Source organism: Paroedura picta, chromosome 6 (assembly GCF_049243985.1).
Source record: "Paroedura picta isolate Pp20150507F chromosome 6, Ppicta_v3.0, whole genome shotgun sequence".
NCBI classification, from domain to species: Eukaryota; Metazoa; Chordata; class Lepidosauria; order Squamata; family Gekkonidae; genus Paroedura; species Paroedura picta.
In genome coordinates, this window is record NC_135374.1 from 85835037 (window position 1) to 85854133 (window position 19097).

At 44.8% G+C, this 19097-nt stretch overlaps 1 protein-coding gene across 2 annotated transcripts in view; it reads right to left on the minus strand.

The window, feature by feature from the left end:
• Positions 1-19097, minus strand: part of GABRA5 (gamma-aminobutyric acid type A receptor subunit alpha5) — an 82093-nt gene that overhangs the window by 4756 nt on the left and 58240 nt on the right. For both annotated transcript variants that reach the window (XM_077343435.1, XM_077343433.1), the window contains exons 7-9: positions 9199-9342; positions 2611-2763; positions 1428-1639 (exon numbers count right to left, since the gene is read on the minus strand). In XM_077343435.1, coding sequence (XP_077199550.1) covers positions 1428-1639; positions 2611-2763; positions 9199-9342 — 509 coding nt within the window. The remainder of the gene's footprint in view (positions 1-1427; positions 1640-2610; positions 2764-9198; positions 9343-19097) is intronic.

A 19097-nucleotide genomic window follows, 5' to 3' on the forward strand; every position in this document is an offset into this window, starting at 1 on the left:
TGTATTTTCCTTCTGGGAGCCAAACAGCAGCTTTGAGGTGGCCAAGTTGAGTCTGGGAAAATGTTTGGATGGGCTAAACCTTTGTCCCGGCACCACTACTCCTAAGCCAAATTGGGCTCACTGTTACAGTTGCCTGGAATTTCAATCACTCTCCAGGCTACAGATATCAGTTCCCCTGGAGAAAAGGGCAGCTTGGGAAGGTAGACTCTACGGCATCACACCCCTGATGAGCTTCCTTTGTCCTCCATACTCTGACTTCCTTAGGCTCTGCCTCCAAATCTGCAGGATTTCCCCAACTCAGAACTCTGCTTCCTGAAGATAATATTTAGCCATTTTTGTCAGTCAGGACTGTAGTGACCCCTTCAAACTCTACTGCCTATAACTAGTATTCAGCAAAAAATCACTTGAGAGTTGAGCTCTCAGTGTTTATCCCCCACTAACATCTTACTGCATTTGCCAATGTTTTGCCTCCTGCTTCCCCTTGTTCCTTCCATGTTATCATCCCCTCCCCATTGTTAAAATTTAGACAATTAGCTCCTGGAAAACAAGTACCCATCTTGCTCCTCTATTAAAAAAAAAACACACATTTAGTACATTCACAGTAGTATAAAAATAATCACCCATCATTCCCTGTTATATTAAACAGTTTCCTGGTTTGAACATCTCCATTTCCTAGTTTGAATATCTCTAGAACAGTGTGCAATATATATGATGTGAGGTAAATATATTTTTCTTTAAAAATGTCAGTGAACTGAAGAAGATTGCAGGACTGGGAGTCAGATTAGCTGTAAATTACTTTAGGTCTTGATCAAGCCAAATCTCACCTCCAGCGAAAATCCTAATAAAGAAAATGCAGCTTTTTGTGATGTTCCTTCTTTCAGGAAAGCTGCGAAATACTAATATCTCAATACTGGCAAAAAGAATCAGTGTCTTCTCTGTCCTAGTTAACCGCCCCCCCCCCCCACACACAGTTTCTATATGATTTTCACTGTTACAACTGATTTTCTTCTCAGGAACCTGGATTTTTCCTCCCTTTCCTCCCATCCCTAACCCCCACCCTCCTGGACCATTTGTGGTTACATCAAAAACAGTCCATTAAACCATAAGCCTTGATCTCAGGGCTTGTAAGTAACTTTGGGTATGTTCACTGTGTTAACAAAATCAATGAGATTAGTCACAGGAGGTCAAGGCATTTAATTCATTCTATCAAAGTATTAAAACAGTATGGAGCAGTCCAGAACCTGATGGATGAGCAGAATATAATAGCAGTGGTTTCCTGCCAAGATGGCTCCCACAGGAGAACCACTGAGAACTTGGGCTGAAATCCAGAAACAAAGGTTTTCCATGGGGTTTTCAACAGCATACCCCTCCCTCCCAAATCAGGTTAAGTACTCTTATCTTTTCAAATAGACGACCAAAACAACCACCTTCATTTTGGCAGCTTCCTGAGCTTTCTTGCCATCCCAGGCCCAGCTTCTCTTTGTGAAATAGTTGACTGTGGCAAATTCAATCAGTGCAGAAAACACAAAGGCATAGCACACAGCTATAAACCAGTCCATTGCCGTAGCATAGGCCACTTTTGGTAGAGAGTTGCGAGCGCTGATACTTAAAGTAGTCATTGTAAGGACTGTAGTGACTCCTTCAAAAAATAAAGGGGAGGGGGGAAACAAGCAATGAGAGTTTGAAAGATTTCTAAGGAAGCACTTGCTATGAAGCACTGAATGATTCTTTCAAAATCCTTAGATGCAATACATGGGGAGCTTCTCAACTGTGCTATCAAATTAGAATACATGTGCTATGAAAGCAAAGGAACGGAAGTTAGAATGGGGGAACATAGTATAGATTGTCAAAAATACTGCCCCCAAATAAGGAAACAACCAGTGAAGATTTTTGAAGGCTATGAAGCTATTGCCTTGATGGTCTAGGCTGGTCTGATCCCATCAGATCCCAGAAGCTTATCAGGGTGAGAATACTTGGGCAGGAGACCATCAAGGAAGTCCAGGCTTGCTACGCAGGGCCACACAACAGCAAACCACCACTGAAGGTCTCTTGCCTTGAAAACCCTAGAGTGTTGCCATAGGTCAGCTCCTACTTGGTGCCACTTCCCACTACCATGAGGGTATCATCATACCCATCGCATTATCTCCAGTGGAAAACAGTCTTTGAGATTGTATTTGTCAAATATGAGGTCAATGGTAATAATAATGACAATTTTTAATATTACACAAGAGCAATATTTGGGGCTGAATTAGAAGTTAGCTTTTACTCTGTATATACTCCATGTGCAGATAGGGGTCATTGATGGGGGTCAGTGTGTAAAGCGGGTACTCACTTAACTCTTCCCATCTCTGTTGATTCTCTTCTGTAGACCCCCCACTCCCCACCCAACAGGTTACCCTCTCCCGCCAGTCTTTCTGCCTGAGAGAGGGGGAAGTCAGTTAAAAATATACTGAATAGCATCTTCAGAGGATACTCAGTAGTCTTGGGAAAGGTTAAGCACTTCTTCCCATCCTTCCATCCCACTCTCCTCAATGTAAGTGTGATCGGGAACTGATGGCTCTGAGAACACTGGGTACTTTACAGGAAAAAGCCTGACAATGAAATACTTACCAAAGACTGTTCTTGCAGGGACGGATTCTCTGTTTAACCAAAATGATACTTGGGATAAGATCACGGTCATAATGCATGGAAGGTACGTCTGGATGACAAAATAGCCAATCTTTCTTTTCAGCTGAAAGTGGGCTGTCATTATTGTGTATTCACCTAAGGGGAGGAGGAAGAGAAAGACACTATGTGAATCAAAATCAGAAGGCCACCAGTTATAGAGCTCCTATCTGGGGAAGGTCAGCAGAAGGCATGCCACTGGTTGGTGAGTGCAAATTATTAAAACAAAGCTCACAGACACTTTTGTCTCCAACAATTCAAGGTCCATCTGCTTTGAAAAAAATGAAATACTCAACAAAGTATTGGTATTGGGCTCAGATAACCTTGAGCCTTATGTTCAAGCTTCATGCATCATTGTTACTACAAACAAAAAGGAAGGTCATCTGATACCTTGATTGATTGATTGATTGATTGATTGATTGATTGATTGTACTTGTTGACTGCCACTCTTGGCTTGTGGTTGTTTACAATAAAATGCTAAAAACCACATAAAAACAGAATATACAATCCCATACCACTGGTGATAAAAACTAATCTAATCCTCCCCTCCCTTCTTTGCACACCTGACCACAGCTACCCACAGCCCCCAAACACACCTTGGGGGGGGGGTAACTCATGCCCAGATGACCGGCAAATGGGCCTATATGGGGAGGGACCCAATCTTCTTAGCCTGGCCTCAACCAAATGCCTGGTGGAAGAGCTCCATCTTACAGGCCCTGTGGAACTGATAGTTCTATCATGGCCCTCAGCTCTTCTGGGAGCTCATTCCACCAGGCTGGGGCCAGGACCGAAAAGGCCCTGGCTCTGGCCGAGGCCAGGCATGCCTCCCAGGGGCCAGGGACCACCAACAGATTCAAACCTGCAGAGTAAAGAGCTCTGCGGGTGACATAAGGAGACAAGCGGTCCCTCAGATATGCGGGGCCCAGGCTGTGGATAGCCGTAAAGGTCAGAACCAGAACCTTAAACCTGATCCAGAAGCTAACCGGTAACCGGTGCAGCTGCCTCAGCACCAGCTGGATGTGGGACCTTCAAGATGACCTCATGAGGGACCACCCAAATTAGCAGAAAACAGCATGTGTATGGGCTTTCAAGTTCTACAAAACTCTTCATCAAGGTACATTTTTAAAAAGGGAAGGACTCAGTATTGTAGTCATGTGTAATTCATACACACACTTCTCCATAGCTGCTGTACGGTCTAGTTTATCTGAAAGCTTTTAAATGAAGAAAATAAAGATTTTTAAAAAATTCACAAGGATGGCAGGGGCACGAATGTCTGGGTGGAAAAGGGGAACACTGTCTTGCTCACCACTATCAAAATAATAGGCAACAACCAAATAAGCCCTGGAAACTCAACCCTCATTCCCCTCATGGTTGCATCACATGGCAAAAACCTCTTGCATTGTCAGAGACGGTGCTTTGCTTAGGAAGTATGGAATACACCAGCACCTCTGACTCCAGTGCAAGATCACATGCAAAATGACTGCAGGCTGCAAGTACATTTTAAGACGGAATTGTGGCGAGTTTGGGACACAGGCCACTAGGCTGCAGATTCATTTTGTTCTCCCCTTAGATAAAGGGGTCTCTTGTATGAAAGGGCAGGCTGCCAAAGCTGGACCAAATATATGTGAAAATGTGTTGTCTGCTTCTGAAAAGAGACCCCTGACTTCCATTCCCCAAATGGGGAGGAGGGAGGGAAGAGGAGGGAGGCGGCCCACCACCTTGCCAGGGCCAGGATTTGGGGCCCTCAATGACTATGCTCCTTTCTCTGGAACTGGACACAGAGGGTGGCAGTGGGGAAGGTGTTATCACAACCTTATCGAATCCCTTGTGGGGTCCAGTGGGGGCAGTACTTCCCCCTACATTATTTAACATCTTTATGCGCCCTCTGGCACAGCTGGTCCGAAGTTATGGGCTGAAGTGTCATCAATATGCAGATGACACCCAGCTCTTTCTCCTCATGGATGACCACCTGGACTCCCCCCTGGATACATTTGCCAGGTGTTTGGAAGCCATTGCTGGATGGTTCGAGCAGAATCGCCTGAAACTCAACTCCTCCAAGATGGAGGTCCTGTGGCTGGAAGAAAGGGGACAGACCAGGAGGCATGCCTGTCCACCATGGCCAGGGTGGAATTTAACATCTCATCAGAAATTTGGCTGTGATCCTGAATGCCTCCCTTTCTATGAAGGCCCAGGCCACAAGAGTAGCTCCTGGGAGATCTGAGGGCCCTGATGGAGCTATCAGAGTTCTACAAGGCCTACAAAACAAAGCATTTCCACCAGGTCTTTGGTTGAGGTCAGAGCCAGCATCAATGGTGGCATCTAGCATACCCCACCCTGGGGGGTGGATGGCTGCGGGGAGGGACTATACCACCACTTATTTGATCTTTTTAGCTTATGTTCTGTTGTTCTGTTATAGGATGGGGGTTTTATCATGTTTTATGAGAGGGGGGATTATACTGTACCCCACCATGAGTTCCTGGAGAGTGGCGAGCTAAAAACAAACAAACAGATAGGGAGTCCAGATTCCAGGCTGCAGCCTCTTGCTTGTGCAGGCCGTTTCCTCATTCAATCAGGAAGGCTGCAGCAGGTTGCCCTCAAATATGAAGCCCCACAGGAAAGCATTACGTTTATAGATACACCTCCACAGCAGGGATCCAAAATACTACATTTTTCCTTGCTCCATTTTATCTTTGCAACAACAGCCTTGTGAGGTAGGTTAGGCTAAGCATGAATGGCTGGCCCAGTGAGCTTCCATTGCAGAGTGGGGATTTAAACCTAGGTTTCCCAAGTTCTAGTTTAGGCTTTCTCAACCAGGTTTTAATGAAACCCTGGGGTTTCTTGACAGCCCTGGAAGGGTTTCTGAAATGGGTGGGGGTTAATTTTTAATATTTTTTAAAAAGTGTTGAACATTTATTAAGAGATAGGACCATATATGGTCAAGTCAACCTGCCCCCCTCCCAAAACGGCCAATGATGTGTCTGGAGGGGGAGGAAAGGGCAGGAGCCCCAGGTGGGCATGTACACAGCTATGCTTCCCAACCATATTCTGTACAACCACGTCACTTCTGGGGTTTCTTGAACCCTGGAGAATGTTTCAGGGGTTTCTTAACATTAAAAGAATTGAAAAAATCTAGTTCTCCAGATTAGATCTGCTGCTCTTCAACTACTAGACCATGCTGGCTCAGACCACTAGTCCATCTAGCCCAGCATCCTGTTTCACATAGTGGCCAGCCTGGATGGCCAATAACAACAGGGCATCAAGGCTGAGGCCTTCCCCTGATGTGGTTTCCTGATTCAGAGGCTTAGGGCCTCTGAATGTGGAGGTTTCCCCTCAGTCACCATGGCTAGTAGTGACGGGCAGACGTATCCTCTCCGAATCCATCTAATCCCCTTTGATAGGGTTAAACAACCACAAAACTACAGCGTGAGCAAAACCATGATATGAAAACCGTCCAGGGTCTACGCTTGTTATTTTAATATTCCACAACTGTAAAAGGAAAGGATGCCTTCAAAATCCATTCACGAGGAACCCTGATTACAGGCCTCTTGCAAGCGTGATGAAGTCCAGAAAATCCATAGCTGACTGATGCTTTCCCTGTGCAAAATCGGATTTTTGCATTTTGCTAATCCCTGGTTACAATCTGTGTCCTGCTCTTTGTGATCCACCCTGCAATCAGAATCCAGCCTGCCCAGATGTAACCTGGGATATTAGCAAGGGAAAAAGAAGGGGGGGGATCTTGACGTTGTAAATTCAGCCTTTTATTAGCTTAAATCTTAGGCAACGTCAGAAGAGGCATTTCCTGGACCCAAACTTGGGGACTCCTCCTGAATGTCTGGCGCTTCTTTGCAACCAGGCGAACCAGCAGCCTTCGTAGTCAACTACTGAGCCCCGGACAAGAGCCTGAGGCTGACACACTGGAGCACCCACTGCTGGCTTTGGATGGTTGTCACCTAGACACGATTCTGGGCGATGCCGCAGCACCCTGTCTGGATCTTTCTCTTGACAGTATTGCAAGCAAGGGGAGAGCTGCCGTTCATTGCCGAAAACAATGCCGCCATGATGGTAAACTGGTAAGGAACCCTATGGGCTTTTTCTTTACCTGGGCAGGGGTCTTTGCTGCTGGTGTAATTGGCTTTGGGGATTCTCAGACCCCCATCCCACCTCCAACCCCCACTGATCAATGGCCGTTTTTGACTTCTTGAGTTTGCTGGGGAAACAGAGTGACAGAGAAAAGAAATCTCGGTGTAATCTTTGCTCTGATTGTTTTGAGGCAAGACACTTTTAGGATTTGTACTGTGTGCTGTAAGACTGCCCCCACCCCGATTTGAGGGCATTTTAACGATGGTCCAAACTTAAAAAGGAATCAGCTGAGCTCTCAGTGGGGTTGTTGCTTTAGAAGAACTGTTTGTTCCTGTACCGATGCAGCAGAGAACACTTTAAGCGCTCATTTTCTTTAATCCTTTCAGTTCCTGGGCAGTGTGTGCATGTGTGTGTGTGTGTGTTTGTGTGAGCGCGCACCTGTGTCTATTAAAATCATTTAAATATCCCATCTATTGATATAATAAGAGGCAATTTACACCCTTTCTCCCTATGGTCACAAATGAGTCTGGGAGCCTGCTGTTTTTAGTCGAGAGCATCTGCCACAAACCAAAAATAAGCACAGGCTTTCCTCCGGCGGCTGTCTCCATATCAGCATTCCCATGCCGTCCACAGAGAAAGGCTCAGTGTGATGCTACCTTTTTCCCCCAAGCGAGATGCTCAGTTTCTAATTACTGCAGACCTCTGATTCGGCGTCTTTGCAGAATCAAGGAAAGTGTATTATGTAACCTGTTGAAGCATCGCTCTGCAGCATCACGTGACTCTTCAGCCTGAGCCAGTCCTGTTTCCTCCGTCCGCCCCAGCTTCTCCCCTGCACACCCCCGCCAATCACAGCACAAAGTTGACCTGACATCGAAGCCTTCACCAGGAGGGGGTTCGCGTGGGTGGCTGGGCTGGGATTAAAGCTTCTTTGGTCCCCTAATGCTGCCACATCTGGCACCTCCACTGCCAGTTCCGGAGGAAAGGGGAATCCTTAGAGTTAGCACCTCCTTTCCAGCGACGTGGTTCATCATTCCCACCCCCGTCACACACACACTGCAAAGCTGAGCAACAGCTGCCACCTTTCCTCCTCCTCCTCCTCCTCCTCCTCCTCCTGTCCCCTCTACGGTCCCAAATGCTTTCATCAAACAAATCATTTGAAAGCTCTCATCAAATGTGTTGCTCTGCTAGAGAAAGCAGATTCTACATATGTGAGAGCTGGCCTGACTTGTTCCCAATTCATCTTAAGGACCAGGGAAAGGAGCAGTTCTTTCCCCAGGACCCGTCTCCAGCACTGGGAGTAGGATTGTTATTTCCCACCCCTGCCACCCAGACAGGACTCCAGGTCCTGGAACACCTCTACAACAGGCTGAAATCCAGCAACTTTCCTGCTCTTCTGAGTAAGCCTCTTTCTCATGAACCTTAAAGGCCCCCTGAGAAGGGGTTGATGCCTTTGATTGTCACCTTCGATTTCAGGGGTAAACCATTGCTTAAATCAAACCACTGGACCCCTGTCACTGCTGCTGGGGTCCACAGTCCTTTGGGTGCCTGGCAGAAGATCGTGCCTCTGTTACGGGGCTAGCCCAGTCAGCGAATGTACTGGGCCAAACGGTATGTGAGCTCACAATCAGCTGGGGCTCATTTGCAGAACTCATTTGCTTGGGTGATAGAGCATCAAGCATTGTCTTGCACATGCAACCATGAGCCACCACAGGTCAGACACCATCACTGAGCAAGACTTCCAAGCAACCTTTTTACAGTGCATGATTTTCAGAGGAATTTGTTCAGCTGCAAGTGAATTGCTGAGGCTGGAGGGGGCTCCTTGCCTTCTTGCCGGGCTTCTGAGCTTCCTGCAAGCATTCTGATAAACCACTGTGAGAAACAGGATGCTGGAAGGGATTCCTCCTTTGGGCCTGATCTAACAGGTTTTGAAAGCCACCCCTTACTAGAAATACAAAAAAAAAAAAAAGAGGGATCTGAAAAGAGCAATGAACTGGACAATGGTTTGGACCTTGTGACTCAGTTCTGGTTCTCCACTTTTCCCTCTCGCCAGCAATCACTTCTGACTCCCAGAAATGACACTCTGGGACTTGCAGGATCTGTATGGATCTAATAACTATGCTGCAGAGGAGAGGGAGGAAGGGGACAAAACTGCCCTCTCTGTATCTTCCCCCAGCAGAACTTTACTGTCTGAAGAGGCAGGATGAAATGATTTTATTCCCTTCCTCACTGCAGCCCACCAACCCTTGGAGTAATCTCCATGTGGGTCTTGCAACCTCGGGAATCATTTCTCCCAGTGTAAGGAAGATGGGAGGACGGGGAAGTTTACGATCCTTTCATGAGCAAATCTCTGGAGCTGATCCAAAATATTTAAGACCCCTTAGTTTCTCAGAAATGACCCCCAAGTTTTTTTTCTCGTTGGCTACTATAAAGAGGGGAGGGGACTACGCTTCTCACCGGTACTGGTACTGATGTTTTCAGTTCCTGCGATGTGTCCTATCAAGTGATACTGGTTAAGCCTTGAACCATCTTCTGCAACCACCACAGATGTATCCGAGCTGTTAGTCCATACGTAGATCACCTCAGAATTGGGATAAGCATCTGGTAAAAAGAGAGAATATGAATCGTTAAGGCTGAAGTCCAGTTTTTCATTCGATATTTTCAGCAGGGCTTACTCTGCCGCACCAATCAATTCCAGGACTTTTTGTCTGTGTTTTACACTGTTGTCAGTGGGTTTCCACTGAAGCCACTTGGCATAGTACTGCACTATCAATGTCACAAACTGTGCTTGGAGTTTTAGCCTCCATTTGAGAGAAGCAATACCAATGAAGGAAAATGAGTCCCCTTTAGTAGCAGGTGAGCAAAAGCAGCTCTCACAGATTAGGAAATAAAGAGCAATAAGGGGCAGAAGGGGAGAGTGCTTGGCCCTCAGCACCACCCGTTTTGGAAAATCTTTGAAGCAGCAGGCAATAAACATCCATTTATAGCCCCTAATATAAATATGTGATTTCCTTGTGATTTCTAGGTTTTGGGATTCCTAATAATAGGCTCATATTTCATTTTTCCTTTGGCCCTAGGAGGCAGATGACTATAGTGCAGTGGTCCCCAACCTGCGGGCCGCGGCCCGGCGCCGGGCCGCAAAGGCCAAGGCGCCGGGCCGCGGCTCCCTCTCCCCGCCCCCCCCCCGCAGTAAAAAACCCCCGCAGTAAAAAACCCGGGAAGCTACTTACTGCGGGAGGGCGGGGAGAGGGAATCAGGGCCGGCTGCGCCCGTGCAGGCCGCGCCCGCGCGATCCGCGGGTGCGGCCCGATCCACGGGCGCGGCTCGCGGGCGCGGCCGGGCGCGGCCCGACCCGCGGGTGCGGCCTACGGGCGCGGCCGGGCGCGGCTCGCGGGCGCGGCCCGATCCGTGGGCGCGGCTCGCGGGCGCGGCCCGATCCGCGGGCGCGGCCCACGGGCGCGGCCGGGCGCGGCCCAAAGCGTGGGCGTGGCCGCGGGCCCTGCGGACGCGGCCCGATGCCCTGCCGGTCCCCAGCCTAATAAAGGTTGGGGACCACTGCTATAGTGTATCTCCCTCCGCAACCACTCCCCTTGTTGCTTTAAACAAAAAAGAATCAGCAGTTGTTGGATCTATTAAAAGTAAAGGTATCCCCTGTGCAAGCACCGAGTCATGTCTGACCCTTGGGGTGACGCCCTCTAGCGTTTTCATGGCAGACTCAATACGGGGTGGTTTGCCAGTGCCTTCCCCAGTCATGACCGTTTACCCCCCAGCAAGCTGGGTACTCATTTTACCGACCTCGGAAGGATGGAAGGCTGAGTCAACCTTGAGCCGGATTGAACTCCCAGCCTCATGGGCAGAGCTTTTAGACAACATTTCTGCTGCCTTACCACTCTGCGCCACAAGAGGCTCGTCCTATGATCTATTATCTCCCTTGAATTCCCAGGTTTCAGTTTTTAAAATTATTTAGCCTCTCTGAAAAAAAATACAGCTATAAACAGCCTTTATATCTCAACAGTAAAAAAGGTAGACCTACTCTTTAAAAAAATCATTCAGAGGCCCTGATAGACATCGTAATAGGCCTAAATTAAATACTGGAAGAATATAAAAGTATCAAGAAGAGAGATATTAACCAAAGAATTGCACATAACATCAAGCACTAGGAAAAGCAATTATATCCACTTGTAAAGGAGAGTACAGAATAACCTGTAAGATCACACGTGTGCTGCTATTATTATAAGAGTTCTTTCATTATGTGGCTTATTTAAGAGACCACGTAATAATAGAAACTTCACTATCTTTAGACCTGTAGAAAAAGGCTAATCAGGGAAAAATTCAACAGAATCTCTCAAAACCTTCTTCATTGTCACAACATTTTACTGAAATGCTCCAAATAAGTGAGGTTATAATCCATACTCTCTATACTAACTTAGCATTTTCTAAAGGAGTCATTTCCAACTTCCTGCTATCTTTTATTTTTAAATGGATACAAAAGACATAAAGAAGTGACAGTGTGTTACCAGTCAAAGTACAAGCAAATTTCCTGGTTTTGCACAGGACCGATCGTTCTCTCCCAATCAATCTTTCTCTTCCAGTTTAGTTAGCCTAATTCAGTTTAGTCTAATGTTCTGTGGGCTGAATGCTGATTCTTAGACATGAGTGCTGTACAGAAAGATGAATACTGAGATCAAACATACACTGTAGCCCCACTCCCTACCATGACCCATCCTTACGATGAAGCAAAACAAAGATATAATGACAATGTCCTTGTTTGTCTTAGTCACCGTATTAGATAGCCTGGGTCCCCACTCCAGATGCATGTGGCAGTTTGTAAATGGCTGCAATACCCACAGTAGGAAATACCCCTTGATTCAAAAGGGGTCTGTTTTGCTTCAGACCATGGAGCTCAAGCTATACTATGCTAATCTGGAAATCTCAATCTATGGTTAGACAGCCCTTGAAAGTGCACATCTTCCTCAGAAATAAGCACTCCATGATGGAAGTCAAAGCCAATGCTATTCATGATTAAAAGGAAGTGTTATCAGGATGCACATCTTTAGTGCTTATCTTAAGTATTTCTCTAGCCTACAGTTAAGGATGATCACATGTCCTTGGTTCTGTTCCTTTATTGTTCCAATAATTTGACCTGCAAATTCCATTGCTTCTTCATTCTGGTTTAATTAGGATAATCTCTAAACTTAATTCTGGAACTGGAGAGTCCACAGTTTACCACAGCTTTGAGGGGCTTTAATTCCCCCTCTATATTGCTGCTGTGCAGATATACATTGGCAAAACACTACAAAAAGTATTATGTACAATCACATCAAGAGTCCATGTTGAATCTTACTGATGCATGCAGGTGTCTCAAGCAGCATTACAATAATATGAATTGCATGTCCTCAAGTTGCAACTACTCATGGCGACCCAAGAGATTTTCATGGCAAAGGACGAGCAGAGATGGTTTGCCATGGCTTCCTTCTGTATAGTAACCCTGGACATCCTTGGTAGTCTCCCACCTAAGTGTTAACTGTAGCCAACCTACTGAGCTTCCCAGCTCTAAGGATATTGAGCTGGTCAGGGCTATTCAGGCTGCCACCTAATTGAAACATCAAGCAATCAGACCTCATACATAATTGTACATATAATTACATCAAGGCTGCTTTTTACAGTGTTGTGTCAATGGGAACATGAGAATCACTAATGCAGAATTTAGGGAAAGCGATGAATGATGCGTGAGCCGTAGCAAACCACACATTCCAGTTCATAAATATAAAACAGAACAATACAAGGTTGTTAATGCACCATTTTCACTTGGGAACCAAAACTATGTGATCTAGATGAGGGGAAAATTTGGAAACATACCTCACTGCAATCCACCTACACAAACTTCCTCTGGAATTATGCCTTAACAACACAGAAAGTGTTTCCCACAGAAAGGCTTCGTGCATAAATTTCATGCAGCTACAGCTCTTTGAATCATGCCCTGACCAAAGTAAGCTTGATTAAAGAGTACACTTTGTTAACATTCTGTACTTCAGTATTTGTGCCAGTGATTTCACCATTAAAGACTTAGAGACACCCCAGCATTCCTTGACGTGACGAAGGGGCGAATAAGCCTATTGCAGGGTCATGACGATGGGTCTGGGGGAGACACCCCAGCTATACTGGGTTTTGTTTTTATTTTTAAGGGGGAGGATGCACAGCTCTGGCACTCTTTCCATCAAGGACTTTGCTACCTCTATATATTAGTAAATAACCCCAAAAGTGAAGATAACCCCCTATGACGCCTTTACAGTTATCTTACCGTACTGTAAATAGAAAAATACTTGGCCCATAAAACAACTCCAACAGCTTGTTGATATTTGCAGTCAGGGTAAATTTCATCCTATTTCATTCCAACTTCAATATACACAAAAGCCCTGTTTGCACAGTACAGGGAATGCACATACATCCTGCCTATACCTGTTTGTGCTTCAGTGAATGCATATACAATGTCTGTAGTTTACCCTTAATATTTTTTTCTTTATATATGTATTGAATATATTTTTCTTTATATGTGTCATGCTCGTGTTATGTTATTGCATACAACCTCACATGCACCCTGGTCCATAGTTTCAGTTGTAAAGTGAACATACACTGACTTTTTCTTGCAAATATCTTTAGTTTGCACATGAGTTCACTGTCCCATGTGAACATGGCTACAGAAGAGGCTCTACAATGCTGTCCCCTATGGACATTGTCACCAGCACATAATAACCAATGTCTCCAAGTATAGTCGATTTCCATTTAACCAGAAAACAACCCTACAAACCATTAATTTTACATTTTTTCAATGAGTTCCCAAAGAGTATTAAATCCCTCACATTCAAATAATAAGATTAATGCTCAGCATTTATCCACCACATTTCAAGTGTTCAAAAGCACTTCACATACATTATCGCAATAATCCTTACAGTAAACCTCAAAAGCAGGGCAGCATTATTATGGAGATGGGGTACTTAGAATGAGAGACGGAGGCTTGCCTATGACCACCAAGTAAGCTTAGGGCTTAGGTGAGATTTGAACCAGAATCTACATGGTCCTACCAGCCCCCCTCCCAGTAACTCTGTGAAAACCACTTATCCGGAATGCAGTCTCAGGTGGCTGGGAGCTGTAGAATAATTCAACCACGGGAGTCGGACTAACCACATTGCATGCCTGTCCGCCCTATGTACTTGTCTGAATCACCCAGACACATCATTAACCCACAAGGGGATCTAACCACACAGTGGAGATTCTCATACAGTGGCTGCAGCCTTTCTGCACTGAGGTTAACACCATTTTTTCCCTTTCTTCCATATACATTTCACCACAGTACTATATTACCAATTCTGTACGTTCAGATTTTAAAAAACAGATCTTGTTCACTTCCAGAATTCTGAAAGCAACACCCTAACTTGCTCTAGTGCATTTGCAATGATTACTGATCTTTCTGTCCAAGTACTAAGCAGAGTTATGCTCTTCTAAGTCCATTAGAGGCAGAAGAGTAGGCTTTGGAGGACATAGCTCTGTTAAGGATTGCTCTACAAAGGTACATGAACAGGATTGCTCTTTGATGTGATGGTCCTAGTTCTCTGACTCCCCTTGCTTGCCCCACAGGTCAAAGTGGGGTAAAAAGGAAGACTAACACGTATTAGGGCATAGTAAGAGAAATGTCATGCCTGGATGGTCCAGGCAAGCCCAAGTCTGATCAGATCTTGATAGCTAAGCAGTTATTATTTGTTTAGTATTTAGTTAGTATTTGGTTAGTATTTGGACTGGTTAGTATTTGGACTGATAGACTATCAGGGAAAAATCCAGGGCTGCTACGCAAAGGAAAGCAATAACAAACCACCTCTGTTCATCTCTTGCCTTGAAAACCCTACAGGGTCACCATATTTCTGATGCGACTTGACAGCATTTTCTACCACCAAAGTGGCAAAACTTAGCCTACTATTTCCCCTCATAACTCTGAACACAGTGTGCAATCTACCATTCATTTGAATAAATTGAAAAGTTAGCTTAGATTAGAAAAGACAGACCTCAGATCTTGTCAATATGTAGATTGTACAGCAACTGCAAGTTCTCGAGCATAAAAAATACATCAATATAACGGATAAATCATTAGTTAATTTAAAAAATAAACTCTCTTAAAAACTGGTTCAATACATATAAAGACAGACAAATGCCAAGCTCAGTGACCTTTCAATTCAGTAGGATTTTAGAATTTAATTGCACTTCTATAATAAACTCTTTCCCAGTGGTATGGAAGCACAGGTTTTTTGGCATGCCCTGCTTAATATCTTAATCATTCATTATGAAAAATAATTTAGCATGAAAATCAGTATAATTGGCAGGCATAGGTGTCCAAAGTCTGCCAGTTAACACAGAATTAAATTATTTTCAGCTGAACTAATAGTGAATATAGAGGTTATGTATGGATTTGGTAAGTTCACAATATATAATTACTGAAATCTTAATGTCTGAGCAATTGCTCTTCACTGAATCCTGGCATTTTTATTGTCCACTTAAATTGAAATTAAAGCAAGACATTAAACACATTGTGAGAAAATATAGAAACAGGTAAACAACAAGAAAGAATATTCTTCATCTGTATATGTTGATCTTCCATTAATGTATTTTGTTCTTTTCCATTTATAAGCCATCAGTTTAGTAGTATCATTAAACACATCGATATGGCTCTGATATAGCCCCAAACCATGACATGGTGCTATGTAACCGGGCCCTTTCCTCATTCACCAAACCCTCTTCCATTCTCCATCATGTTTCCCCTCTCATCAAGTTAGAGCAGACTCATGGTGGCCTCAGGGGGTTTTCAAGCCAAGAGACCTTTCAACGCAAGAGACCTATGAGCGATAGGGTTGTGAGTGTCCTGCATAGTACAGGGGGTTGCACTAGATGACCCATGAGGTCCCTTCCAACTCTATTCTTCTATGATTCTATGACCTTGACAGGTAGTTTACCATTGCCTGCCTCTGCCTACAGGCCCTGTTATTCCTTGGTAGTCTCCCATCCAAATACTAACCAGGGACAACCCTGCTAAGCTTCCAAGACCTGACAAGATCAGGCTAGCCTGGCTATCCAGGTCAGGGTTCTCCATCGTCTTAATGATTTCTGTTTTGGTAGCAGAATGTGGCTTATACTTACACTAGGGGCCAGACCCATTGCATTCAGGAATACAACGGGCGCTAGATTGGGGGGGGGGGGGTGAAAGGACTCTGCAGATGGCCTCTCGCTCCCCCCAGGACCTGGAAAGGCTGCAGGCTGGAGGCCTCTGGGCAGGGAACTCACTGGAAGGGGCAGCTCTCATGCAGCAGGGATCTGCAGCTTCTGAGTCTCGGAGGGAAGTGGAAGGAAGAGGGGGTGGAATGTGATTGGCTGCCACTGGACAGACAGGCAAGCCGGTTGGAGGAGGTGGCACTCAGGGGTGGGACAGCTGCCCTGAGTGTGTGTTAAGCGCTGAGTGGCACTTAAGTCATGAGACATGCTCCTCCTCCAAGGCATTACCAGAAATTATTATGTGGAAAAGATTGCAAATAAGGATAACAAAACAGTCTACAGTTAATGGTTTGCAGTGTTGTTGTTTTTTGTTAGCTGATGGGGAACCATAGTTTCCTAGCTGGATCACTAACTTATCATTCAGGAAGGTGAGAAGAGAAGCATGACCACAGGAATTGTGTCTAAACCAAGGTTCAGTGTTCTGTCTGTGTCCATTATTTCTTCACCTGTTCTGTGTTTCGCCTATTGGCTGGTAATTAAAAGGATCTTATGGACTCATGAATGAAAAGTTGGTTTGGTATGTACCCTTTCTGACTTAGCTACGCATTTATTTATATCATATATAATGATGCCTCTTGCCTTTAATTATGGGCATGCCTTTGGTTAATAATCTGAATAATTACATTTTTGGTCCAAGCAAGGTTCAAAAACTGTAAAAAGTACTTAAAGAACAAAATCAACTGCCGCTTCACACATCACATCCCCTCTGTACGTCTCAGTGGCTGCTCTCAGTGAGTGAATAACTCAATTTTTCAGGCATTGCGAAGTCAAATAAAACCCTTCTCACTTGTCACCATGAAAGCTGAATCCTTTTGCAGCATCATGGTGAGTTTTATAATCTGATGGAGAGTCACCACTGTTCTGAAATGAATCCACTCCCTGTTACACTTAATGATTTTTTACAATGAAATCTAATGTCTTTTATCCATTTTTCCATCACAACTGGCCCTACCTAGCAAGCCTTTACTCACTCCACTACTGAACAATTGCTCCCCATCCACCTCCCTTAGAAGTTGTGGTCATTATTCTTACCCCTTTGTCAATTGGTATGATATATTTCCGCATTCTTCTAATACAGAGATGGTTTCTACTGAGAATTCTGCCCCCTAGTTTTTATCATAATCTCTTACTACTCAAGCAAGGGTGCTGCATTCTGCTTTCTCAGTAAGTGTGAAACTGGAAACCTTCACATTTCACATTATAGGTGTACTATTGCATTCAGGAATACAACGGGTGCTAGATTAGGTGGTGGTGGTGGAAGAACACTGTGGATGGCTTCTCCCTCCCCCCAAAGGCTGCAGGCAGCTGTTATGGAACTCACCAGCAGGGGCAGCTCTCACACGGCAGGGATATGCAGCCTCCGAGCTTCAGAGGAAAGTGGAAGGAGGAGGGGTGGTCAGGAGTGAGGGACTGAAAGCGATTGGCTGGCCGCTGGACAGACAGGCAAGCCGGTTGGAGGAGAAGGCACTCAGGGGTGAGACAGCTGCCCTGAGTGCATGTTAAGCACTGAGTGGCACTTAAGCCATGTGACACGCTCCATCTCCAAGGCCTTACCAGAAATATATTATGTGGAACAGATAATTTCATATAAACCTTAAAAAAGTATTTTCCCACTAGATTTTGTAAACTATTTCGTGCTTCCATGGGGGATTGCAGCATGCTCATTTTCCATATTACTCCTGTTTCACATCAGATACTTGCATGACACAGGACTTTCTCTAGAACGAATTCCTTACTGTAAAAATTAAGGCAAAACTGAGTCCAACTGATCATAGGCAAAGATAAATTGTTTAGTGCCAATTTTAAAATGCGCAGCTAAGACTAAAAACAGGAAGAACAGGAAAGGATTAGATATCGCCATGAGTGATTGCTTCTGCTTATTAAATGCTATGTCATACATGTTTCAATATCTGCAGAAAGATTCGTAGATTAACATTACGGTAACATGAAAATGAGCCAGTATGGTGTAATAGTTAAGACTGGCAGCCTAGTTCCTGGGAGACCTAGATTCAAACCCCCCTCTGCTGCGGGAAGCTCGCTGGGTGACATTGGGCTAGTCATACACTCTTAGTCTAACAGGGATGTTGTAAAGATAAAACGGAGGAGAGACAGACAATGTCTGCCACTTTGGGTTCCCCCTGGCAGGAAAGGTGGGGTATAAATAACTTAAATAAATAAATACCTAAATATTTATAAAGTTTAACTGATTAGAAAACCATCCAATAAGACATTTATTCAATGTCACTGATTAAGAGGTAGTGAGCATTACAGAACCACTTAGAAACATTGCTTGGAAGAGATAGGAAGTTTAAACATGCAGTTTGTATCACAAAGACTGCTTTCATGTTCAAAGATAGCCTTATTCAGACTTAGGGGTTGCCAACCTCCAGGTGGAGTCTGGAAATCGCACAGGATTACAACTGATCTCCAGTCAACAGAGATCTGTTTAGGTGGACAAAGTGGATTATATGGCATTATGCCCAATTTACGTCCTTCGCCCACCAAACTCCCTCTCTACTCAATCTCTACTCCCCAAATCTCCAAGTATTTCCTAACCTGGAGCTGCCAAAACTATTCATAGTTCACCATATGCCTTCTGCTTTTGTCACTGCTTTTGCAGTGGTCAATTTAAACTAGGCTTCACTGCAAAAAGAAAAAAATAACATTTCCACTTACACTAAGCTCACATAGAAGTAGAACTATCAACCCTTAGACTTACAGCTATAAAGCAGTAGAAATACTTATGTCATACTTACACATGCACATTTTGCTCTGAGTTGCACTGCATTACAGACAAGCTTCTAGTTTCATATTCAACAAACAATGGCAATTTGTGGTTTTATATCTAAACTACTTGAAAGGGTCCCTTCCCCTGGCCCCTGGCCTGGCAGCTTAAGGTGGCCTTGGGCTGCAGCTTGCAGCTAAATCAAGTGGGGCTGGCGGGGGCTGGGCAGCTCGTTAGCAGGGATGGGAAAGAGCTCCTTAGCAGGCAGTCAGCAGACCAGGAGGCCCTTGTCAGCAGGCCTAGCCTAGCAGGCCAA